This window comes from Oncorhynchus mykiss, chromosome 18, assembly GCF_057628025.1.
Source record: "Oncorhynchus mykiss isolate SJ-2025 chromosome 18, ASM5762802v1, whole genome shotgun sequence".
In the NCBI taxonomy this organism is placed as follows: domain Eukaryota; kingdom Metazoa; phylum Chordata; class Actinopteri; order Salmoniformes; family Salmonidae; genus Oncorhynchus; species Oncorhynchus mykiss.
Genome location: NC_143039.1, coordinates 57,849,186 through 57,876,406, shown reverse-complemented (window position 1 = coordinate 57,876,406; position 27,221 = coordinate 57,849,186). Strand labels below are relative to the sequence as shown.

The 27,221-nt window shown below is 41.3% G+C and overlaps 2 protein-coding genes and 1 pseudogene across 2 annotated transcripts in view; 2 read left to right on the top strand and 1 right to left on the bottom strand.

Annotated features, from left to right (window-relative positions):
- Positions 1-1,568, top strand: part of col28a1a (collagen, type XXVIII, alpha 1a) — a 39,196-nt gene extending 37,628 nt beyond the window's left edge. The window contains exon 38 of the mRNA XM_036953015.2: positions 605-1,568. Coding sequence (XP_036808910.2) covers positions 605-777 — 173 coding nt within the window. The 3' untranslated portion in view covers positions 778-1,568. The remainder of the gene's footprint in view (positions 1-604) is intronic.
- Positions 1,569-1,957: 389 nt separating this feature from the next.
- On the bottom strand, positions 1,958-8,283 carry LOC110496436 (glycoprotein-N-acetylgalactosamine 3-beta-galactosyltransferase 1-like). The gene is made up of 3 exons (XM_021572339.3): positions 8,112-8,283; positions 4,225-4,889; positions 1,958-2,212 (listed from the first exon to the last, which is right to left on the bottom strand). The coding sequence occupies exons 1-3, from the start codon at positions 8,281-8,283 to the stop codon at positions 2,036-2,038; spliced, it is 1,014 nt and encodes a 337-aa protein (XP_021428014.2). The 3' UTR covers positions 1,958-2,035.
- Positions 8,284-16,028: 7,745 nt separating this feature from the next.
- Positions 16,029-26,646, top strand: LOC149975607 (succinate dehydrogenase assembly factor 3, mitochondrial pseudogene; annotated as a pseudogene).
- Positions 26,647-27,221: the final 575 nt, after the last annotated feature.

Below are 27,221 nucleotides of genomic sequence, written 5' to 3'. Positions count from 1 at the left end.
TTGTTATAACTTGTTATAAGTCTTACAAACACTGAAGAGAAGATAATCATTAGATCATTTGTTTTGGTACTGTCCATATGTAGTTGTTTTTGGTCGCAGCTTCAGGAATGGCTGCTGGATGATTTAAAAAAAAGTCATAGTCAATCGATCATTAATATAATAATACTCTTAGCAAAAATGTGTATCTTTCATTTAGAATCAGAACTTTTCTGAAACATCACAGTACAGTTAAAATACATGACAAATAGAAATCATAACCGGATGGTGTTCAGAGATAGTTGGGAGGGGTTGAGTGGAGCTGAAGGATGGGACTCAAAACAAACAAAAGATAACTATTGTAAAATATACTGTGACCGTAAAATGTATATAGTATGTATAATCTGGAAGGAGAAGCCTAAGAGTTGTTGTCCATTAGTTTACTCCAATTAGGGGAGGGATGGTAGGGTTAGGGGAAAATAATAAAGGAAAAAATCTATGTATGGGCGATTGGAAATGATGCAGACGATTACATTGATGGAAGCTACAATCTATCGGCAATATTAAAGCTGATCTACCCCCTAAACATAAATGAAACAGTATGACAAAAACCTCTTGTCTGTTCCAGTGGTGGGGTGCAGACAGCCGTTGGACCCTGGGCCGTGTCGTCAGTATGTGGTCAGGTGGTACTACGACCCGGAAGCCAACTCCTGCGCCCAGTTCTGGTACGGAGGTTGCCAGGGTAACGGAAACCAGTTTGAGTCGGAGGCCGGGTGCAGGAGCGTTTGCGTCCGCACGTAACAGACAGTTGTGCTTTGTTTAAAGAGAGAAGGGCCGTGTGCAAATTCCCCAATGATAATGTCAGAGGGATGCACTGAGGACATGGGCTCCTATCTACCTATGGCTGCGTCCCAATTCTCCTGAGGATGGGGAGTGTGTAAGTACATACTTCGCAGAAGGGTGGAGAATCGGGACATAGGCTTTCTATCAGTTATAGTTCGACCAAAGCTCAGGCGAACGACAGCACTGCTACACTGATGCTCCAGAGAGGACCTGTATACTGTCTCTTTATTTCTGTGTTCTTTATGTAGTCTGTGAACCAGCCCCTGTACTGTACAAATGTTCAACCTGTTTACATTTTGTCTATTTTCACACACTATTGTTTTTACCCATTGTGTTGCTTCAAATAATTGTCCAATAAAAATACACCTTAATAACTTCCAAACCAAAAACCCTGTGATCTGAACAGATTCTCACAGGTCAGGATTCTCATGACATAAAATGACATATCTACTGTATGTGTGTTGTATATAGTCCAGTTCTATCTCAGTGTCATCTTTCGCTAACAAACGGGGTGTTATATATCGTGCTCGACCTCCAGAAATCTGTAGAAGACAGGAAGTAGATACTTCTATTTTCATATTAACAAACTACCATGTTAACCTTTGTTTTACTGTAAGTTGTAAAAAATGAACACTTGGCTGTAAAATATATTTTTGTTTAATATTGTACAACAAAAGCAAAGAAGGAAATGTGAAGCTCACACAACAGAATAAACGTGTTTGTTTTAATAAATATATAATAAAATAAAACATATGGAGTGCTTAAATCATAAGCACTTTCAGCTACAATAAGTATCATATGTACTTTTGAATGACAAACAGGGGAAATGACTGACACTTGTGGTCATTATTACAAACCTACAGTTAAAGGCAGTCTGGAAGATTCCCTGCTTCTCAAATCAAATTTGATTAATGACATACAATAAATAGTAAATCCCTTATGAGCTTACTACAACTGTCTCACCCTTTTCACAATAACTCTAGAACTTCATTGTTAATATAGTTGCTGTCATTTGAGTCGTAAACAAACCATGTATCGTTTCAAAATATGTTTAAAACTACCGTGTCGATGAATTTGAGAGTGGTTACATTTCCCCAGTCTCATCGCTCAGCATACCAAACAAAGTGGCAGGGTCAGCTGTTGTTTCTGGCATTTAAACATTACACAGTAATACATACTTTCTTCAGTGCAGTAGTCTGTCTGTGTTATCTCTGTGTTAGGCAGAGACAGGTGTGGGTGTGTTACTCTCACTTTCAGTTCCTGCAGAATCAGGGTTGTACCTGTACTGGTATCCGTAGGGCCGTAGGTTATAGGTCAGATATTCCAGCATGTACATCTGTACATTGTAGATGTAGTGAAAGGATACGGTGTGATCTGAACAACATTCTGGGCCCTGGGAGAAAGAAAGGCTGTATTAAGCCTGTGTAAAACTTTATACACTGAACAAAAATATAAACCCAACATGCAACAATTTCAAAGATTTTACAGAGTTACACTTCATATAAGGAAATCAGTCAATTGAAATAAATAAAGCCATAATCTATGGATTTCACATGACTGGTGTTGGCTTCAGGGTGACATTTTGAACATTGTTATACTCAGAGGTATAGGAACATTAGTTAGGTGCCATAAAGAAGCTTGGGAGGGGCTGAGTGCAGGGAAAACAATCGCATGTGACAGCACTGATAAGGGGAGAAACCGTTGAAGGCTCATATCACTTAGCTCCCTGATTAGTAAGAATGATGCAATGTTTCGAGACAAGGAGGAGACGCCACCCAAAGCGGGGTATGAATAATACCACGTGGGAAGCCATGTCTTTGTCTGAATTACAGCAGTATCGACCCTTTGGGAAGAATAGAAATTGGTTAAGATTCTCTGGTGTCCGTGGAGTCATTTACTCTTAAAGATTAGAACCTAACACTGGGAATACAGATAATCATCTGTTGGTCACTGATACCCTAAAAAAAAGTAGGAGCGTGGGTCAGAAAACCAGTCAGTATCTGGTTTGACCACCGTTAGCCTCATGCAGCGCGACACATCTCCTTCACATAGAGTTGTTCAGGCTGTTGATTGTGGCCTGTGGAATGTTGTCCCACTCCTCTTCACTGGCTGTGTGAAGTTGCTGCATATTGGTGGGAAGTGGAACACACTGTCGCACATGGCAGTCGATCCAGAGCATCCCAAACATGCTCAATGGGGGACATGTCTGGTGAGTATGCAGGCCCTGGAATAACTGGGACATTTTCAGCTTCCAGGAATTGTGTACAGATTCTCGTGACATGGGACTGCATTATCATGCTGAAACACGAGGTGATGGTGGCGGATGAATGGCACGACAATCGGCCTCAGGATCTCATCACGGTATCTCTGTGCATTTAAATTGACATCAATAAAATGCAATTGTGTTCGTTGTCCATAGCTTATGCCTACCCATACCATAACCCCACCATAGGGCACTCTGTTCAAAACGTTGACATCAGCAAACCGCTCACCCACACGACACCATACACGCTGTCTGCCATCTGCCAGGTACAGTTGAAACTGGAGTTCATCCGGGAAGAGCACACTTCTCCAGAGTGCCAGTGGGCATTGAAGGTGATCACTTATCCACTGAAGTCGGTTACGACGCTGAACCACAGTCAGATCAAGACCCCGGTGAGGATGACGTGCATGCAGATGAGCTTCCCTGAGACGGTTTCTGACAGTTTGTGAAGAAGTTCTTTGGTTGTGCAAACCAATAGTTTCATCAGCTATCCCTGTGGCTGGTCTCAGACAATCCCGCAGATGAAGAAGCCGGATATGGTGGTCCTGGGCTGGCGTGGTTACATGTGGTCTGCGGTTGTGAGGCCGGTTAGACGTACTGCCAAATTCTATAAAACGATGTTAGAGGTGGCATATGGTAGAGAAATGAATGTTAAATTATCTGGCAACAGCTCTGGTGGATATTCCTGCAGTCAGCATGCCAATTGCACGCACCATCAAAACTTGAGGCATCTGTGGCATTGTGTTGTGTAACTGCACATTTTAGAGTTCACTTTTATAGTCCCCAGCACAAGGTGCAACTGTGTAATGATCATGCTATTTAATGATCTTCTTGATATGCCACACCTGTCATGTGGATGGTTTATCTTGGCAAATGAGAAATGCTCACTAACGTAAGCCAAGGTTTGTGCAAGGCTACTTATTTATAATAAGTACAAAGCCATGAGTAAATCTATGAGTAAAGATTTACTTTATCTAGTCAGTCATTACACTGTGAATGCCAAACCTTAAGCACCTATGACAATTCTCCCATACTACACGTGATTGAGAGAGCATCACAACCACACACAGAGTTGAGAATAGAATAGAATGGTATGAGTGTACTTGTAAGTGAACAGTTGATTTTGGGTAGGGTATGCTTACCTCTCTGGGTTTGTAGTAGTCATACAAGAGAAACCAAGGCCGTTTTCTGGGTGGCTTTTTGATCAGGTACTTGTCTGGTGGGTAGGGATGAAACGTCTGCCTTCCCTTCACATCTCTGGAGTCTCCCGGCTCCACACCCATTGTCTCCATACACTTCCCCAGAGCCATGTCTTCTATGATGGAAAAGTGGGTACATTTCGCCATGTCAAATCCCTCGATGAACCTTCTGACGGCTTCTTTACTGAGGACATAGCCGGCTCCACCGCTCATGTAACCCTGGTGGACGAACGGGCGGAACCTTCTCCCAATGTACACAGGCTTCTCCGGGTCCTGTTTGGACAAGGTGTAGCGGAGGTTTTCGATGACCACGAACGTGTCATCATCAGCTTTGAGGACCCAGTCGTAGTCGTTGCGGTGGTGTTGATAGATGTACTGGAAGGCTCTGATGGTCTTCCAGTAGAGCTGGTCTCGTCCCTCGGTTACGTTGAGCCCCACCGTGGGGAATTCTGTCTCCACTGAACTCATGTAGAGGATTTTGTTGCATCGGTTGGCCCAGGTGGCCCGGATGTGTTTGGTTCTAGACTCCAGGTTCTTAGGTCCAGTCATGATCCAACATAGCAGACGCACCTTCTGGGACAGGTTGGCTGCAACACTCCTGTTCTCATCTGAAAGAGATAATTTAAAGATAATTAATGAAAATTGTGGTCATTTAGCACAGTGGTTCCCAAACTGAGAGGACGCCCCCCTCCCCCCGAACTGAGTCCGGCTTTCAACTTACTTTTTAAAGTTGTAATAGTAGAATGCACAAGGTGCAATTCCGAAATTGAGTAGTTTTCCTCAGTGTGTGGATTGTTTGGGGTCAATTCCATTTCAATTTCAGTCAATTCAGGGAGTACAATTAAATTCCAACTCTAATTCCAATTATCTTCCAATGCTTTTCAATTAGGACACTTTTTTATTGGAATATGGTATTTAATTTACTTTCTGAATTGACTGGAATTGTAATGGAATTGACCCAAACCCTGATATGTGTCCTCTATATGGGAATCAAACACCTAGTGTTTCCAGCACTGTGCTCTCTAACCCACTGGCCTCTTGGAACCACAATGCTTTCAGGAGTAATAGATGTTTTACGATGCAGTTTAAAAATAGACAATAACAATAGCGAGACTATATACAGGGGGTACCGGTACAGAGTCAATGTGCTGGGGCACCGGTTAGTTGAGGTAATTGAGGTAATATGTACATGTAGGTAGTGTTATTAAAGTGACTATGCATAGATAATAATAGAGAGCAGCAGCAGTGTAAAAGAGGAGGGGCAATGCAAATAGTCTGGGTAGCCATTTGATTAGATGTTCAGGAGTCTTATGGCTTGGGGGTAGAAGCTGTTTAGAAGCCTCTTGGACATAGACTTGGCGCTCCGGTACCGCTAGCCATGCGGTAGTAGAGAGAACAGTCTATGACTAGGGTGGCTGTTTGACCATCTTTGACCATTTTTAGGGCCTTCTTCTGACACCGCCTGGTATAGAGGTTCTGGATGGCAGGAAGCTTGGCCCCAGTGATGTACTGGGCCATACACACTACCCTCTGTAGTGACGTGCGGTCGGATGCAGAGCAGTGGACATACCAGGCAGTGATGCAACCAGTCAGGATGCTCTCGATGGTGCAGCTGTAGAACCTTTTGAGGATCTGAGGACCCATGCCAAATCTTTTCAGTCTCCTGAGGGGGAATAGGTTTTGTTGTGCCTTCTTCACGACTGTCTTGGTGTGCTTGGACCATGTTAGTTCGTTGCTTGGACCATGTTAGTTTGCTGCTCCACTACAGCACCGTTTATGAGAATGGGGGCGTGCTCTGTCCTCCTTTTCCTGTTCACAATCATCTCCTTTGTCTTGATCACATTGAGGGAGAGGTTGTTATCCTGGCACCACACGGCCAGGTCTCTGACCTCCTCCCTATAGGCTGTCTCGTCGTTGTCGGTGATCAGGCCTACCAGTCTTGTGTCATTGGCAAACTTAATGATTGTGTTGGAGTCGTGCCTGGCCATGCAGTCATGAGTGAACAGGGAGTACAGGAGGGGACTGAGCACGCACTCCTGAGGGGCCCCTTTGTTGAGGATCAGCGTGGTGGATGTGTTGTTACCTAACCTTACCACCTGGGGGCGGCCCGTCAGGAAGTCCAGGATCCAGTTGCAGAGGGAGGTGTTTTGTCCCAGGGTCCTTACCTTAGTGATGAGCTTTGAGGGCACTATGGTGTTGAACGCTGAGCTGTAGTCAATGAAAAGCATTCTCACATAGGTGTTCCTTATGTCCATGTGGGAAAGGGCAGTGTGGAGTGCAATAGCGATTGCATCATCTGTGGATCTGTTAGGGCAGTATGCAAATTGGTGTGGGTCTAGGGTTTCTGGAATAATGGTGTTGATGTGAGCCATGATCAGCCTTTCAAAGCACTTCATGGCTACAGACGTGAGTGCTACGGGTCAGTAGTCATTTAGGCAGATTACCTTAGTGTTCTTGGGCACAGGGACTCTGGACGGTCTGCTTAAAACATGTTGGTATTACAGACTCGGACAGGGAGAGGTTGAAAATGTCAGTGAAGACACTTGCCAGTTGGTCAGCGCATGCTTGAGGGTACACGAGGCTCGTGTCATCTGGTAGTCTCGTGTCACTGGGCAGCTCTCGGCTGCGCTTCTCTTTGTAGTCTGTAATGGTTACAAGCCCTGTCACATCTGACGAGCTTCGGAGCTGGTGTAGTATGATTCGATCTTAGTCCCGTATTGACACGTTGCCTTTTTGATGGTTCTTCGGAGGGCATAGCGGGATTTCTTCTAAGCTTCCGGGTAAGAGTCCCGCTCCTTGAAAGCGGCAGCTCTAGCCTTTAGCTCAGTGCGGATGTTGCCTGTAATCCACGGCTTCTGGTTGGGGTTTGTACATACAGTCTCTGTGGGGACGACGTCATCGATGCACTTATTGATGAAGCCAATGACTGATGTGGTGTACTCTTCAATGCCATAGGAAGAATCCGGGAACATATTCCAGTCGGTGCTAGCAAAACAGTCCTGTTGCTTAGCATCTGCTTCATCTGACCTCTTTTTTATTGACTGAGTCATTGGTGCTTCCTGCTTTAATTTTAGCTTGTAAGCAGGAATCAGGAGGATAGAATTACGGTCAGATTTGCCAAATGGAGGGTGAGGGAGAGTTTTGTATGCATCTCTGTGTGTGGAGTCAAGGTGGTCTAGAGTTTTTCCCTCTGTTTGCACATTCAACATGCATTCAACATTCAACATTTAAGTTTCCCTGCATTGAAGTCCCCGGCCACTAAGAGCGCCGCCTCTGGATGAGCGTTTTTCTGTTTGCTTATGGCCTTATACAGCTCATTCAGTGCGGTCTTAGTGCCAGCATCGGTCTGTGGTGGTATGTAGACAGCTACTAAAGATACAGGTAGATAGTGTGGTCTACAGCTTATCATGAGATACTCTACCTCAGGCGAGCAAAACCGTGAGACTTATGCATAGGCCCCCCACTCCTTGTCTTACCAGACGCCACTGTTCTATCCTGCCGATACAAGGTATAACCAGCCAGCTGCATGTTGATAATATAGTCGTTCAGCCACAACTCCGTGAAGCATAAGATATTACAGTTTTTATGTAACCGTATAAGGGATCATAGCTTTCCCCTGGATTCACAAAGTCAGTTTGTCATTGAAAGAGCAGGTGTTCATAATGTTTTGTACACTCACTGTACACCTCCATATTAAGAGGAAAGAGACCCAATAACCTAGTTGTTTCAATTAAATTCAATTTTTATAACTGAATGATATTACATTGTAATAAAAAATGAATTACAGCTATTTGTAATTTATTATCAATAATAAGTAATAAGTAATTTACCTGAGTGCATGTGTCTTGGAACCCCCCTGTCATACTGAACTCCATTGGAGTTACCCAGAAGGAAAACAGCTGGGTCTACAGTGCTAGGATCTGAGTAAACAATGTATAGGATAGACAGAAATCCTATACACAGCCCAGACACAAAGAATACAGTTGAAAGATTGATCCTCATTCCCCTCTCCTTCAGATCAAACCCTGTGAGTGATACAAATATGAAGGAGAAGTGAGTTTGGGCAGATGAACAAAGACGTGCTACTTCAAACTTGTTAAAATAATATGCAAACATGCAAATATACTGTATACAGTATACAACTAACAATAATTGTGCTATCAGTTTCAAGATCAGCTTACAAGGGGGAAAAGTATTTGAAAAAGAATGCATTGTAATAATGGATGTCAACCAAAATCATTGTTGCTTTTAAAGTTACAAAAACACGTTTGAATATTTTAATAAATTATATTAGCTTACCTGTTCACACAAAAATGTATTGAAATATTGGTATTATTCTCCTCTGATTGTGGATAATGCAACAGTGTTGAAAAATGGAGCTGTCGGGAATAATGGATTTGCTCAAGGTGTGAAAAAAGTTGAACCCAAGCAGAAGGCGAACAACTTCTATATTTAATAATTAAATAGACAAACAATAGACAGACACATGCATATGGGGAGACAGACTCGTTCTTCTGAAAGGTTCATAGCAATCTGCAAACCTCCTCAAGGGCAGGCAGGCATAAATACTCTTGATTATCTGTTTGTTCTCCAAGTGTTCCGGGACCCTGGTCAAAACAATGTAGCGTAGTTTAATATTGCATCGGGTCAAAGTAGGCTAAACATTTGAACATCTTGCTTGGGAGTCACCCTGGCTGGATTACAGCTAAGGGCCCGATTACCAAGTTACCAGGTTCTGCTTTATGGTGACCTCTGACCTTAGAGAGGTTACCCAGAGGCTAAGTACCAATTGGGAAAAAAACATTCTTAACATTCTCTTTGGAGAAGAGACTATTTTCCTCCATTCCATCAGGGCATTTCAATCAGTGGCAGAATGAAAGCTGCTTCCAAGAACCCAAAAACCCTTCCTGAAAAGGAAGAATGATATAAGGAAGGTAAAAATACTTAATGGGACTCTACTGGATAAATGTACTAGGCAGGCAAAAAAACGAATTGGATATAATTGAGGGGGAAATCCTTTACAGCATTAACAATCAATATACAATAACAACAATAATTACTTGTCAATCATCTTCAGGGATGCAACTTTGGTCATTATGTCAGATTACATTTCATAAAATGCAACAGGAGGTAGATAGTAAAGTAACAAAATTATTAAATAAATACATACATAAAAACAAATCAAATCAAAATAAACCGGGTGAACTGTGTGAAATTTACTGATGACAGAACATGTGTAATTACATACCATAGAACCCATAGTAAATCTGTCTGACAGAGCCAGTGACCCTGAAGACAAAGTTGTGTTGTGGCAATAATCCACATCATGTACTTATAATCATCATCATCATTGGAATTGGAAACATTTATCGGCAGTAGCCTATTTCAGCTACACATTTCTTCTCATACATTCTAATTAAACAGCATCATTGTTCTATAAATGCCAAGAAGTCTGTTTTTCACTCGATAAAACAGCAACACTCGCTGTCCTTGGTGGTTATTGGTGGTCCTTGCACAAACAGACACTGGCAGAACCTACCCTGAGTGTACAAAACATTCAGAACACCTTCCTAATATTGAGTTGCACCCCTCCTTTGGTAGGCTGTCATTGTAAATAAGAATTTGTTCTTAACTGACTTGCCGAGTTAAATAAAGGTTTAAATAAATTGAAAAAATTAAATCTCCGAACGTGTGTCCCACTTTTTCTGAATTCACCCTACATATACAGTTGAAATCGGAAGTTTACATACACTTATGTTGGAGTCATTAAAACTCATTTTTCAACCACTCCACAAATTCCTTGTTAAGAAACTATAGTTTTGGCAAGTCGGTTAGGACATCTACTTTGTGCATGACACAAGTCATTTTTCAGAAAATTGTTTACAGACAGATTATTTCACTTATAATTCACTGTATCACAACTCCAGTGAGTCAGACGTTTACTTACACTAAGTTGACTGAGCCATTAAACAGCTTGGAAAATTCCAGAGAATTATGTCATGGCTTTTGAAGCTTCTGATAGGCTAATTGTCATCATTTGAGTCAATTGAAGGTGTACCTGTGGATGTATTTCAAGGCCTACCTTCAAACTCAGTGCCTTTGCTTGACATCATGGGGAAATCAAAAGAAATCAGCCAAGACCGCAGAAAAATAATTGTAGACCTCCACAAGTATGGTTCATCCTTGGGAGCAATTTCCAAACGCCTGCAGTTACGTTTGTCATCTGAAAAAACAATAGTACGCAAGTATAAACACCATGGGACCACGCAGCCGTCATTCCGCTCAGGAAGGATAGGCGTTTCTGTTTCCTAGAGATGAACGTGCTTTGGTGCGAGAAGAGCAAATCAATCCCAGAAAAACAACAGGGGACCTTGTGAAGATGCTGGATGAAACAGGTACAAAAGTATCTATATCCACAGTAAAACAAGTCCTATATCGACATAACCTGAAAGGCCGCTCAGCAAGGAAGAAGCCACTGCTCCAAAACCACCATAAAAAAGCCAGACTATGGTTTGCAACTGCACATGGGGACAAAGATCGTACTTTTTGGAGAAATGTCCTCTGGTCAGATGAAACAAAAATAGAACTGTTTGACCATAATGATCATAGTTAAATTTGGAGGAAAAAGGGGGAGGCTTGCAAGCCGAAGAACACCATCCCAACCATGAAGCATGGGGGTGGCAGCATTATGTTGTGGGGTTGCTTTGCTGCACAAAATAGAATGCTTCATGAGGGAGAAAAAGTATGTGGATTGAAGCAACATCTCAAGACATCAGTCAGGAAGTTAAAGCTTGGTCTTCCAAATGGACAATAACCCCAAGCATACTTCCAAAGTTATGGCTTAAGGACAACAAAGTCAAGGTATTGGAGTGGCCATCACAAAGCCCTGACCTCAATCCTAGAGAAGATTTGTGGGCAGAACTATAAAAGCGTGCATGAGCAAGGAGGCCTACAAACCTGACTGAGTTACACCAGCTCTGTCAGGAGGAATGGGCCAAAATTCACCCAACTTATTGTGGGAAGCTTGTGGAAGGCTACCCGAAAAGTTTGACCCAAGTTAAACAATTTAAAGGCAATACTACCAAATACTAATTTAGTGTATGTAAACTTCTGACCCACTGGGAATGTGATGAAAGAAATAAAAGCTGAAATAAATCATTCTCTCTACAATTATTCTGACATTTCACACTCTTAAAATAAAGTGGTGATTCTAACTGACCTAAGACAGGGAATATTTACTAGGATTAAATATCAGGAATTGTAAAAAACTGAGTTTAAATGTATTTGGCTAAAGTGTATGTAAACTTCCGACTTCAACTGTAATCATACCGGAATAAGCACCTGCTAAAGTAAAACAATCCCAGAGCTCCTTTCACTTGTAATCTTATTGTACAGACCTGTTGCATTGACAAATGCCTGCATTCTGTACTTTCTGTCACTGGGAGATCAAATAGTCAAAATATGAAACTTATTGTTTAGTAAATCTGCTAGGGCCTGCAAAAGTTGGTGCCAGTTTATCAGCTTTTTCTGGTTCACTTGTACTAAAAACATTCCTATGGATCTAATTTAATTTCATTTTGGACAGTTTTCCATGAAAATTACTGTCTTATGTCACTGGCGTTATTTAAACTATCGAATTGAGAAATAATAATTAGAAATCCACTTAGATTGACAAACATGTATCCTATTCAATTATTCATATAGCCTAACTCTGTTCCAATTTGTCCACTGTGTCTCTTACAGACTGTTTGAGTTCACAACGTCAAGGGCACAACTTATCTTTAACCCAAACACCAGATATGCTGGGGAGGGAGAGAAATGGTGACCTATGATTTAATATCAGTTGATAGCTGTTCACTTAGGAGCGTAATAAAATCAAACAATAGGAAGCTGTTAAATTTGTCATGTGACCATGTATTAAAACCTTAGCTTCCGATTTTTACCTTGTCAGGTTGGGGATTTGAACTAGAAGCCTTCTGGTTACTGGCCCAATGCTCTAACTAAACCTTGGCACCCCAAGCATGGTTCCCACACTAGAAAGAATTTCATTAAAAAACACATTTCTATTATATTACTCTATAGTTTAAACCACCCCAGTTGGTTTTTATTAATTTGCTCTATATTCATTAATGTCTATTATGTTGAAGATTAGTATGTAACCAGGGTTGGGGAGTAACGGATTACATGTAATCCATTAAAAGTAAGGGATTAAAAAAAACGGTAAATGTAATCTGTTACATTGCCAGCAAAAATATTGTATTCAGATTACAGATACTTTTGAATCCAGAAAGGATGCTTGCGAAAAAAATATATTTGACACTTCTTTGTTTTCTCAATGACATTCAAATCAGCACTAAATTTAAATTTGTTCCACTTGAGCGAGTATGACCGTAAATCAGAGACCACTATGATGACACCAAATGTGTTTGATGGATTGTGGGTAAAGTGCAGGAAATGGCTTTTGCAGGCCACAGTCCAAGCTATGTCTTCCAATGGTGCGACTGCTGTCGGCATCCAAAGATTATCCAACTTGAATAAACGCTTGAAGGTAAGGATGACCGCAGTGGTATAGTCTATGACGATACGGACATAATTTATTATTGATATCTAAATAGCGCATTGATGTGAATCACACTGCTGCTCTCTCATTTAGCTATTTGCGCCTTATGGATTGTGGTTGTTGTGGATGGCTGTTCACAAATCTAAATGTGTATTTGAATCCAATAATGGTTGAATTCAAGAAGTTTAAACTGCCTATCAATCATTGTTTTTGACAGCCAATGAAAAATGTGATCCCAGCCAATGGTATAAAAGTGAAGCTTTTATTGCTCAATCTAAATTTGATAGACTTAAAGGGCAATCTGTAGCTGCTACATAAATTTTTGGACGTATATACACACACATACAGTGAATTGATATTCAGAAGTCAAGTACCTGGGTGCATGTGTCTTGGAACCCCGCTGTCATAATGATCTCTACTGGGGTTACCCAGTGAGAAAACAGCAGGTTCTACAGTGCTAGGGTCTGAGTAAACAAAGTATTGGATATACATCAATTCTATACACAGCACAGACACAAAAAGTACAGGTGAAAGTGTGATCTTCATTCCCCTCTTTCAGACCAAACCCTGTGAAAAAAAATGAAGGAAAAGTGAATTAGGGCAGGGGAACAAACACGTGTTACTTCCAACCTGTTAAAATAATATGCAAACATGCACATATACTGAATACAGTATACAACTGCAATCGATTGTGCTATCAGTTTCAAGATCAGTTTATAATGGGGGGGGGGAGTATGAATAAAAAAATATATTGTAACCAAAGAAATTGTTGCTTTTTAAAGTAAAAAAAAAAAACACATTTTGGAATATTTTTGTTTTACAGGATGATACCAAGTAGGTTTGACTGGATGTTTCCTTCCCTGATACATCTGATGATGAGACTAGAAGTACAGTTGAAGTCGGAAATTAACATACACCTTGGCCAAATACATTTAAACTCAGTTTTTCACAATTCTTGACATTTAATCCAAGTAAATATTCACTGTCTTAGGTCAGTTAGGGTCACCACTTTATTTTAAGAATGTGAAATGTCAGAATAATTGTAGAGAGAATGATTTATTCCGTTGGGATGGTGTTCTTCGGCTTGCAAGCCTCCCCCTTTTTCCTCCAAACATAACTATGGTCATTATGGCCAAACAGTTCTATTTTTGTTTCATCTGACCAGAGGACATTTCTCAAAAAAGTACAATCTTTGTCCCCATGTGAAGTTGCAAACCGTAGTCTGGCTTTTTTATGGAGATTTTGGAGCAGTGGCTTCTTCCTTGCTGAGCGGCCTTTCAGGTTATGTCGATTTAAGAGTAATTTTTCTGTGGATATAGATACTTCTGTTCCGGTTTCCTCCTGCAACTTCACAAGGTCCTTTGCTGTTATTCTGGGATTGATTTGCACTTTTCACACCAAAGTACGTTCATCTCTAGGAGACAGAATGCATCTCCTTCCTGAGCGATATGACGGCTGCGTGGTCCCATGGTGTTTATACTTGCATACTATTGTTTGTACAGATGACAAACGTATCTTCAGGCATTTGGAAATTGCTCCCAAGGATGAACCAGACTTTTTTTTCTGCGGTCTTGGTTGATTACTTTAGATTTTCCTAAGATGTCCAGAAAATAGGCACTGCGTTTGAAGGTAGGCCTTGAAATACATCCACAGGTACACCTCCAATTGACTCGAAACATTTTTTTACCTTTATTTAACTGGGCAAGTCAGATAAGAAGAACTTCTTATTTTCAATGACGGCCTAGGAACAGTGGGTGAACTGCCTTGTTCAGGGGCAGAACGACAGATTTGTACCTTGTCAGCTCTGGGATTCTTGCAATCTTTCCGTTTCTAGTCCAATGCTCTAACCACTAGGCTACCTGCTGCCAAACGAAGCTATCAGAAGCTTCTAAAGCCATGGCATCATTTTCTGGAATTTTCCAAGCTATTTAAAGACACAGTCAATTTAGTGTACATAAACTTCTGACCCACTGGAATTGTGATACAGTGAAATAATCTGTCTGTAAACAATTGTTGGAAAAATGACTTGTGTCATGCACAAAGTAGATGTCCTAACCGACTTGCCAAAACTATACTTTGTTAACAAGAAATTTGTGGAGTGGTTGAAAAACGAGTTTTAATTACAACCTACTTTAACAGTATAGCTTCCGTCCCTTTCCCCGCCCCTACCTGGGCTTGAACCAGGAACCAACCCTCTGCACACATCAACAGCTGCCTCCCACGAAGCATCGTTACCCATCGATCCTTAAAAGCCGCGGCCCTTGCAGAGCAAGGGGAACAACTACTTCAAGGTCTCAGAGCGAGTGATGCCACCGATTAAAACGCTATTAGCGCGCATCCTGCTATTTAGCTAGCCATTTCACATCGGTTACGCTAAGTGTATGTAAACTTCCGACTTCAACTGTATGTAAACTACTAGGCTATATATAATTGACCGATTTTCAGTCTGTGCATTCAACCATTCACCTGCAGTCACAAGAATGTTCTAGGAAACAAAAATAGATTTCGTCAGTTTCACATTAATGTTTCCTCTTCATTTGTAGGGAGGGAGCTCAAATAAAATGTAACAATTCTATAATGGAATTGTCGTAACAATTCTATAAAAATGTAATAACCATTATTTATAATATTTGTGTCTTAGGTTACGATGGAAATTGAGAATCCTCTGACTGATGTAATTGCGTGTTTAGGCTACTTAGTGCTTCATATCATTTGGTGCAAGTAAAATCCAATGACTTTGAAATTCAAGTCATCCAAAGACAAATTCACCGCTAGAGGACACTAAAATAAAACATATGCATCTTGACGTTTCGAGAGTCAACGAAAATTCAACTTTCGGGAATAAACAAGGGAACGCTTTTCTGTTCCGTTGAATAACTGTCCTTGCTGTAATATGACTGTAAATTTGCCAAAGCTGCAAATCTACAGAGAGACTTGCTTTTTATGTGAATGAGTATTTATCACGAAAGAACTTGCCTTACATAGTAGCGAACGCGTCGCTTGGCTTGAAGGTGTGAGCTCGAGCTAGCAATCACACTACTAATTATAGTTGAATTATTCACCTGTCATACAATCGGCTACCAAGTTATCTTTAAAGAAAAGTCAAGTAAGTAACCGTTATATACATAGTTACCTAGCTAGGATTCTAGATGTATTTGTTTTACGTGTTTCTCTTACCAACGACTTTATGGCGAATCCTTCCCATGTATCGAGAGTTTGCTCATTGTACAAGAGGATTTTGCCTTTGCACTAGTTCCTGCCCATGGATTTGAGAGCGCTGGGAGACCAGTATGTGAAAGATGAATTCAGAAGGAACAAAACGGCGGCGCCCGAGGAGGTTACCGTCTTCATGGGGGAATGGGGGGTACTTTGGCAGCAGTACATAGTCGTAATGTCATTGCAAGTGCACAGTCTTTGAGGAGACAGGGGAGATTTAACCAGTATGGTTGGTCACTTTATTATAGAAAAACATGTGGCTTTTTCAAACCCTCGCCGAACGATGGCAGTGTTTAACATAATTTCAGAGACTTGACTGCGCCTCTGATTCCAGATTTTAGCACAGCACACAATGAAGAAACACAACAAAAGTATGTGGACACCTCGTCGAACATCTCAAAAGACATGGGCATTTATATGGAATTGGTCCCCCCATTGCTGCTATAACAGCAACCACTCTTCTGGGAAGGGTTTCCAAGATCAAATCAAATTCTGTCACATGCGCCAGAATACAACAGGTGTAGAGTTTAGCGTGAAATTCTTACTTACAAACCCTTAACTAACCAACAAGGCGGTTTAAGAAAATATTTACTAAATATAAAAAAAGTAACACAATAAAATAACAATAATAAGGCTATATACAGGGGGTACCAGTATCGAGTCAATGTGCAGGGGTACAGGTTAGTTGAGGTAATTTGTACATGTAGGTAGGGGTAAGTGACTGCGCATAGATAGTAAACAGCAAGTAGCAGCAGTGTAAAAACAATGCAAATAATCTGGGTGGCCATTTGATTAATTGTTCAGCAGTCTTCTGGCTTGGGGGTAGAAGCTGTTAAGGAGCCTTTTGGACCTAGATCATGTCCTTTGTCTTGCTCACGTTGAAGGAGAGGTTGTTGTCCTGGCACCACATGGCCAGGTCTCTGACCTCCTCCCTATAGGCTGTCTCATCGTTGTCGGTGATCAGGCCTACCACCGTTGTGTCGTCAGCAAACTTAATGATGGTGTTGGAGTCGTGCTTGGGCACGCAGTCGTGGATGAACAGGGAGTACAGGAAGGGGAATAACCACGCACCCCTGAGGGGCCCTCGTGTATAGGATCAGAGTGGCAGATGTGTTGTTGCCTACCCTTTCCACCCGGGGGCAGCCTGTCAGGAAGTCCAGGATCCAGTTGCAGAGGGAGGTGTTTAGTCCCAGGGTCTTTAGTTTATTGATGAGCTTTGTGGGCAATATGGTTTTGAACGCTGAGCTCTAGTCAACGAACAGCATTCTCACATACAGTACCATTTAAAAAAGTTTGGACACACCTACTCATTCAAGTTTTTTTTTTTTTTTTTTAAATAAATTGTAGAATAGTGAAGACATAAACTATGAAGTAACTCATATGGAATCATATAGTAACCAAAAAAGTGTCAAACAAATCAAAATATATTTGACATTCTTCAAAGTTGCCACCCTTTGCCTTGATGACAGCTTTGCACACTCTTGGCATTGTCATATTGTTTTCCTTTATTCACCCATATGGTTGTCTTTTATTCATTTTTTGGTCCACCACCTGTACCTTTGTAATACAACAATCGAGAGGGAGATTTTAAACTGTCTTCACTCTTCAGGATCATTCCATGTCATTTCAGTATACGATTAGTATTTCTGCAGTGTTATTTTTATGAAATATAATTTGATCTCTGAGAAATTAAGCTAATATTTAGCACCCTAATCAACAGATACAGTACATAAAATCCGATTTGGACCAAGCAGTTTTCTAACAATGAGTAAGGCATGAGGAATCCACAGAAATGGTCAAAAGCCACCCACGGACCCCCTACACCCCACACCAATCCCACCCCAACAACAAGTGTATAGTATCAATTCTCCATGTCTTACAAATAGTATGGAGCTGCGGCTTGGAGTATTGTCTCTTCATCATATGTAATGTATTCTCAGTGAATTTGATGATGGATTTTTTTTCCCTGATCATAGAAATTATTCATTTTTGTAGTTATACCTGTTCTCTGCTTTTCCTCACAGAGAAATACCTCAAATTTCAACAGCATAGGTAAGATATCAAGTCAACCAAAAATCAAAACTACACTATTCAAATGGAACATTTGAAACTCAAACAGGGGTCCCCAAGTTCACTCAGTCTTCATTGAGTGGAGCATGACAAATTAAGTGATGAGAATCATCAGAGCAACTTTCCCCCTATCAATCTGCCATCTGTACGCACACCAGAGGCTCTGACGCATTTGATCTGCCAAGCCTCCTTTGTGATGTCCCTGAGGTGGTTCAAAAGTCCTCTTAAGATGTTGGTTCTCAAAAACGGTCATAAAGCATGATGTGGTTAGATACACACACAGACACACAAGCAAAAACATTATTACTTTTACGATACGTGTTTTTGGCGTCATGTGCATTAGCAGCACAATTTCTAACAAAATTTCCTGACAAATTAAAGGAGTATAACACAGATGGTGCTGTCAGACAGTGGCACTCAGTCCTGTATCTGGAGTGAGACAAGACTACTTATTCCGCCATTCGATATGAGTCTTTTTGGATTCTGCTAGTAAAATGACTTCACAGGCAGGCCTGTGTCCTGATAGCTTCCAAGGATTCATTTATCAAACTATTTATGTATTATTTATCCAACCAAGAATGTTTATGTAGGCTTTCGACTCTGTCAATCACCGCATTCATATCGGCACACTCAACAGCCTTGGTTTCTCAAATGACTGCCTCGCCTGGTTCACCAACTACTTCTCAGATAGAGTTCAGTGTGTCAAAACGGAGGGCCTATTGTCCAGACCTCAGGCAGTCTCTATGGGGGTGACACAGGGTTCAATTCTCGGGCCGACTCTTTTCTCTGTATTACATCAATGATGTCGCTCTTGCTGCTGGTGATTCTCTGATCCAACTCTACGCAGACGACACCATTCTGTATACTTCTGGCCCTTCTTTGGACACTGTGCTATCTAACCTCCAAACAAGCTTCAATGCCATACAACACTCCTTCCGTGGCCTCCGACTGCTCTTAAACGCTAGTAAAACCAAATGCATGCTTTTCAACCGATTGCTGCCTGCACCCGCATGCCCGCCTAGCATCACTACCCTGGATGGTTCCGACCTAGAATATGTGGACATCTATAAGTACCTAGGTGTCTGGCTAGACTGCAAACTCTCCTTCCAGACTCATATCAAACATCTCCAATCGAAAATCAAATCAGGAGTCGGCTTTCTATTCCGCAACAAAGCCTCCTTCACTCACGCCGCCAAGCTTACCCTAGTAAAACTGACTATCCTACCGATCCTCGACTTCGGCGATGTCATCTACAAAATGGCTTCCAACACTCTACTCAGCAAACTGGATGCAGTCTATCACTGTGCCATCCGTTTTGTCACTAAAGCACCTTATACCACCCACCACTGCGACTTGTATGCTCTAGTCGGCTGGCCCTCGCTACATATTCGTCGCCAGACCCACTGGCTCCAGGTCATCTACAAGTCCATGCTAGGTAAAGCTCCGCCTTATCTCAGCTCACTGGTCACGATGGCAACACCCATCCGTAGCACGCGCTCCAGCAGGTGTATCTCACTGATCATCCCTAAAGCCAACACCTCATTTGGCCGCCTTTCGTTCCAGTACTCTGCTGCCTGTGACTGGAACGAATTGCAAAAATCGCTGAAGTTGGAGACTTTTATCTCCCTCACCAACTTCAAACATCAGCTATCTGAGCAACTAACCGATCGCTGCAGCTGTACATAGTCTATTGGTATATAGCCCACCCATTTTCACCTACCTCATCCCCATACTGTTTTTATTTATTTACTTTTCTGCTCTTTTGCACACCAATATCTCTACCTGTACATGACCATCTGATCATTTATCACTCCAGTGTTAATCTGCAAAATTGTAATTATTCGCCTACCTCCTCATGCCTTTTGCACACATTGTATATAGACTCCCCCTTTGTTTTCTACTGTGTTATTGACTTGTTAATTGTTTACTCCATGTGTAACTCTGTGTTGTCTGCTCATACTGCTATGCTTTATCTTGGCCAGGTCGCAGTTGTAAATGAGAACTTGTTCTCAACTAGCCGCCCTGGTTAAATAAAGGTGAAATAAAAAAATAAAAATAAAAAAGAGGAAGGCCCTAATATTGTCAAAGAGTCCAGCCAACCTAGTCATAGACTGTTCTCTCTGCTACCGCACGGCAACCAGTACCGGAGCACCAAATATACATCCGGGAGGCTTCTAAACAGCTTCTACCCCCAAGCCATAAGACTACTGAACGTCTAATCAAATGGCTACCCAGACTATTTGTATTGCCCCCCCCCCCCCCCTTTACGCTGCTTCTACTCTCTGTTATTATCTATGCATAGTCACTTTAATAACTCTACCTACATGTACATATTACCAGTGCCCCCTCACATTGACTCTGTATGGGTATATATAGCCTCACTATTGTTATTTTGCTGCTGCTCTTTAATTATTTGTTACTTTTATTTCTTATTCTAATTTTTTGTAGTTATTTTTTTAACCTGCATTGGTGGTTAAGGGCTTGGAAATAATCATTTCACTGTAGGGTCTACACCTGTTGTATTCGACACGTGACAAATACAACTTGGTTTGATCTTCTTATTCATTAATTAATCATAATTGATAGGATTGATGTAGCCTTGTTTTTCTACAAGGTGCTCAATATGCTTCACATGAAATGGGAGTAAACTGAACCCAAATATCTCCCAGTTTGTATTACTATGGCTGTATGAGAGCAACCTATAGAGTGTTTTTCCAGTGTAACGATGAATTAGAGAGGAAGGGAATCCATCTACCAGCAGTAATGAGTCTAATGAAGTAGTGATGGGATGGCAGCTGGATGCCAGAGCAGAGAGAATGTAGTCCTTTTGTCTTTGACCACGGCGGTGGCCCCGACTGACGTAGAATAGGAATCCACGGGGGATGGAGCTGCTGCTTACTATTCTATTCTTCTTCTTCTTCTTCTCTCCTGGCTCCATACAAGCCTCTCCTTTACTTCCTGTTGTCTTGGTCCAGATGCTCTTGTGAAAGAAAATGTTTCTGATATGATAATAACCTTGTTTAAATAAAGGTGAAATAAAATATTTAAAATAATCTGTAGAAACGGCTTATGTTTATCTTTAGGCCTAGGCCAGGGTTCCCCAGCTGGTGATTTTCTGCACGCGGGTGATTTTATCTGTCACCCCAAGTTGTCTGTGCCGAAAAAATATATATAATAATGTGTGTGGAATTTTTGTTGTTGGACATAAAAGACTGTAAAAACACCAGGAAATCAGCTCTGTCGTTTTAATTTAAGAAATTTGTTCCCAAGTATTGCCACGCATAATAGAAAGACACATGGTCATATACAAATGTATGCAAGGTTTTAAATGATTATGTTTTCCTCAAACATTATATCCGTTTGGGCTTCTTGCGGTCAATTTGCAGTCTACAAATTATTTGTAATTATGTTCTGTCCCCTGACCATCCGCTCCATTACAAAATTGTCCAGGCTGAATCTAGTTGATGATCCCTGGCCTAGGCTATATCAGAGTGGTTTGGAATGTACTCTGATGGGTTTTTTTTTATAAGGAGCACATATTCCCCAATGAAGGAATAGTGTTTTAATGATAAGAAATTACAAAAAGTTCAAAAAAACAATGATTTTGCCGTGTTCCACAATGTACCCTCAAATATTTCAGTAATTTTGTTGCAACGATGTTCAGCTGCCCCTTTAAGGGCTGGAGGTTGCCGTGGTAACAGTGAAACTCGTGTGTCTCTAAGTGAGACTGAGTTTTTGCTAACACTTGCAGCAAACTCAAAATAACATTGAAAAATAACCTAGCCTGTGAACAAAATTATGTAAATAGCCAAGAAACACGAGGACAAAGTTACACTTTAGCAGACTTTCCGGTAAATTAGACCAGCTTCTATGCCTGTGCTGTGGGGTGGCTTCTAAAAATGAATCTTTCAGCACTTCACCAAAGATGTTCTTATCTATCTGTCACATTTCACTTAGGCACACAGCATAGTCAGTGGCCATGTTTCCATTCAATTGGCGACAGATTTTCATGAGGATATTCTAAAATCAGCATAAAAACAATATGTGCATTTTCCCACCAGAGATGTTTCAATCAAATTGACTTGTTGCGGTTAAAAGGATATTTATGATGACGTAGTGCACATAAAAATACCTTATGCGGGTAAATTCCCATGTACCCGAGTAAAAAATACACGTTTTTCTCACCAATATTTTTGTGTTATGTAGCGAGTGTGCCCACTCTGCTGTTGGCACCTGTACTCTAGCCAACAGTGAAGGAGTAGTGTGGCTAGAATGCAGGTATAGCCTACATGGTGACATTATTATTATTGTTATTATGGACAAATAAGCGAGATCTTTTGTATTTGTCAAACAGCTGTCAAGCATCAATCATGATGTCACCAAAATAAGACCCTGAATATTTATTAGAGAGCAGCATCAAGCCCATCTCCGTGCACTTCCCCCACCCTTTGAAATGTATCATCATATATTTAATCTGTAGCCTAATAAACTACTGTTGGTTTCCCAAGTCATAGTGAGATGACCACACACCATATCATCGCGTGACTCCAAATTTACTTCGATATGATGGTTATTATAGAAATGTTTGTGCAGTAAGGCTTGGTCCAGATGCTCTTGTGCCATTTCCCTCATCATTTGTTTTACAGACACAAAAAGATCCCATCATGTCGAACAATTAAATGATCTGTTGGCATTTCTAAAATTTAACCGAAACTTCCTGTTTCCATCAGAGCTGTCTTGATTTTTTTTTTTTTAAAGAAGATATGACTTTAGTCGCATAAAAACTGTAGATGGAAACGTGGTTACTGATGGCATTATGGGTGGACTGGCAGCCATTGTGAGGAGCAAAGCAGGAATTGTACCCATCAATATGTGCTGTGATTTGTTGATCCAACTCAACTGACATTACAAAATGTTGCATGAAAATGTTGCATGAGCCACATCAGTTAACATCATTTGAATGAACATTATACAGATAACTACCAAAATGAAGGAAATACCAACATAGTGTCTTAATAGGGCGTTGAACAGCTTCAATGCACCGTGGCATAGATTATACAAGTGTCTGGGACTCTATTGGAGGGATGCGGCACCATTCTTCCACGAGGTATTCCATAATGTTGTGTTTTGTTGGTGGTGGTGGAAAACGCTGTCTCCGGAGCTGCTCCACAATCTCTCATAAGTGTTCAATTGGGTTGAGATCTGGTGACTGAGACGACCATGGCATATGGTTTACATCATTTTCATGCTCATCAAACTATTCAATGACCACTCGTGCCCTGTGGATGGAGGCATTGTCATCCTATGGGGGCATAGGATAATAATGGGGGCATAGCCAAAATAATTGCATGCCAAATTCGTATCAAATGTTATGAATCCAATTCGTACAATTTACAATTTTGCTACATTTTACTTTAGCATTTCGGTATCACATCTATTTTTAGTCGCAAATGCGATTAAAATGGTCGCACTGTAGAGCCTGATGTAACCAATGTGCCAGAACGTAGAATCTCTATCTTAGCTCTCTCTCTCCTACCCTCTCTCTCTGGTGAATCACCGTTCCCTCCCTCCTTTCAAGCTGGCTCTGAGAAGTGTAGAAGGGCGGCAGGCAGAGCCCAAAGAACAGACGAGGAGAGAGACTCCTAAATGTGATTAAACACACACACACACTCACATTCTTTCTCATGCACACACACACACACACACACACACACACACACACACACACACAAAGCCTCCTAATCTGATTATAAGCTCTATGTGTTCATTCTGATCCAGTTACAAAGGCCCCCTTAAAATAGAGGGGGGGGGGGACACCACAGGAGCAAGGATCAGGCCTGGTTAATACGGCCGGCATAGTAGGGACTCAGTACACTGAGAGGGTGGAATGGGAATTACCTTGACTTTGACCAAGAGATGCAGAGTAAGGGGGAGAGAGAGAGAGGTGTGTGTGTCATTAGTTGATTGGCAGTCGACCATCTGTTTGAGTCATGTCGAGAGTCAGAGGGAGGTTTTGACCTCAAAGTACCATATTTTGCATATCCAACTCCCAAGTGTAAGGGCAGAACTAACCAAAGCTTCCCTAACAAGACTAGGGAATATTTTACCCGAGCAAATCCAGTCAGACTAGAGAAAATAGGTTTATTGAAATGATGCGTTCAAAATGTACCATGAGAAAGTAGAATCGATAGATCAGCTTTATACTGAATTTCCAACTAATTTCTCTTACCAATGTACAAATAAAGTTGTACTGTAACCTTGAGAAAGTTGTTGTTTCTGCATGACAGCCTTCAAAAAGTGAGAGTATAAATATGACATTGAAATGTCGGTCTCGGGTCTCCACGACAACCCCAAAGTGTTCTTACTAGTGACTTCAGCACACGACTGCTCTCCTCTGTCTCCAAGAATTCTGACCGCTTGGCCAACACTCAAAATAATTCCATAATGTACATGACAGGAGAATGTTTTTTGACAAATAGCCACTTCCAAAACCTTAGGATGTTTTTGTGAACGGCTCGATGCGAGGTCGTAACATTTGTTACAACTCCAGACAGGGATTTTTATTTCCTTTTTTGTTTGAATGAAAACTGACGTTGTGTTTGCTCTTTATCTCCTTGTTGTTGTGATTCAGAAGTGGTCTTGACAGATTTGGCAGGTCTGTCTGGCTAGAGTCAAATGACACACTGTTTCCTGATGTTGTCTTGGACACGGTCCAGCGGAGATGATGCTAGCTTGATGGACGTCATCTGTCCCAGTATGATAGCAAGGAGGATACAAGGGAAAAGGAATCATTGAAATGGAATCGATGACTGCTCTGTTACCTGTATTTGCCATACAGTGCACTCCACGGTTATAGTGATCAACCGCTTATATTGATCAGCTTGACCTGCACACATGTGATCACTCTGCAGAGTGCACTTAACGCACTGTATTAGTTAAGTGGTTTGGTCCTCTTTGTGCAGTAATGTGTGCTTAGAGAGCTGAAAGTGAGAGAGCGTACTCTGAAGGGTTGACATTTTAGGCATTAAAAATGTATTCCCGTCCCCCATATCTCTTATAGTCAGCCTCAGCCCAAGACTCTTGCCTTGCCTGATATTGTACAATGTAGTGTGACAGACTGGCATATTGGATGACATCTTTGAATTGCAAAAGTATTTGCTGCTAGCCGTGAACAGTTCTGAAAGACAACTCTCTGCAAATGCTCTTTAAATTGCTTCTTCGATGCTGCAATCTCTATGTATGACCTGCACTACATTGCAGGTCAATCTCCATTTCTGACCAGGTCTGACTGGCTGTGTTGCAGGTCAGGTGTGGGATATGACCTCTATTAGCCCTTTAAATGAGCTCAGATCTTCTGCCAGTGACCCCTGTAGTGTCCATGTCAAATCCCATGATAGGTTCAGGAATTCCGAGATAAGAATTAGGAAAGACTCCACGGGACCCCTTATACCCAATCAACCTTACAGTGTGCTATTTAATAGATTCATGCTATAGAATGGATTGATTCATGCATATCATATTTTCCCCAATGAGGGTAGTACAGCAGGCCAATAATTTGACTGGAGATATGTGCTTTCCATATTGATGTGATATGTATGAATACATGTATATCTGTGTACAGTCGTGGCCCAAAGTTTTGAGAATGACACAAATATACATTTTCACAAAGTCTCCTGCCTTTGTGGAATTGACTATTGAAAGTCCTCGGTATGCATATGTTTGCCAGAGTAATGGATTCAATGAAGGGGAATGGAAAGGTGAGATCTTTGATATGTCTAAAGCAGTGGTTCTCTGGGTGTCCCTGAGCATGTGATTAGGGGTACAGTAACCAGGAACCACTAGTGTGGATAGATAGATGAACACTTAATTGATCCACATCAGGGATGTCATTGTGTTAATTATATTTTTATTTCTCCTCTGTGTAGAACTACAGCGACATGAAGAACTGTGTCTAAATGTTGTCAGAGGGGGGATCTCAAACTGTTCCAGGACGAGCAGGTGGGATGACAACTGTATGACCTGATGCTGGAGTCCACCAAGCCCAACAGACAATTCGCCATCCAGGGGGACGGATTCAAGAAGTGAAGAAGTAGACGGGATACTCCCATACTGAACAGAGGGCGGTGGTGCATCTCAATAGTTTAAAGTGGCTCTTTTCCTTGTCTCCTCTCCTTAATCTACTACATTTTTTAATTGAACCTGTATTTTTACAGGACAGGTTAGTCTCATTTAGTCACTTATTCAGAGAGACGTTACATTTCACACAGTGGACACCCCACAGATTATGTCCAATTCATCAGTGTAGATGAAGGAAAGGCGATGAGGAAAGAAGACACTTTAGACCAGGGGTTGGCAACAAGTGGACTAAACCAGCCCGCGATGGATTTAATTTTTGCCCAAAAGTTTTTAGTAAAGTTAAGGATTTTCATTTTCTGTGAGAAAAGTCAAGAATCACCAGGAATTCAGCTAAACATTGTTTTAATCCAGGAAATCTGTTCACCAAGTATTCCCACAAATAAAAAGAGAGACATATGTGATGGTGTCTCAATGTAATCCAGGTATGATTGCTATTTTCAAATACAATCTGTTTTTGGGCTTGCTTTTGATAAATTTGCAGTGTACAAATTATTATGTTCCAGCCCCTGGCCATCCGCTCTGACAATGATCGGCCTGCGGTTGAATCTAGTTGCCTGCCCCTGCTTTAGGCTATTGAGATGGGAACATGCGAGAAGGTTAAGAGGTGTGTGTGGCTCAGACTCGCCGCAGAATCTGAGGCACTCTGGCTGGGATACGTCAGAAGAAACTAGGCTCCTGGATCCTGAGAGGACCAAAAAGGGTGACTAAACTGTAACACTGGTTGCATCCCACATAGCACTATATTCATTAAATAGTCAAGTACTTTTGACCAGGACCCATGGGCACTATACAGTGCATTCGGAAAGTATTCAGACCCCTTTTTCAGACCACTTTTTCCACATTTTGTTATGTTACAGCCTTATTCTAAAATGTATTACATTTTTTCCTCATCAATCTACACACAATACCCCACAATAACAAAACTTTTTCTGTTTGTTGCCAATTTAATAAAAAGCAG

Coding starts and splice junctions, on each gene's coding strand:
- LOC110496436 (XM_021572339.3), bottom strand. CDS start 8,283: ATGAGGATCAATCTTTCAACTGTATTCTTTGTGTCTGGGCTGTGTATA. Junction 4,890..8,111: donor TCCAAGACACATGCACTCAG/GTAAATTACTTA, acceptor TATCTCTTTCAG/ATGAGAACAGGAGTGTTGCA. Junction 2,213..4,224: donor ACTACTACAAACCCAGAGAG/GTAAGCATACCC, acceptor TCTTTCTCCCAG/GGCCCAGAATGTTGTTCAGA.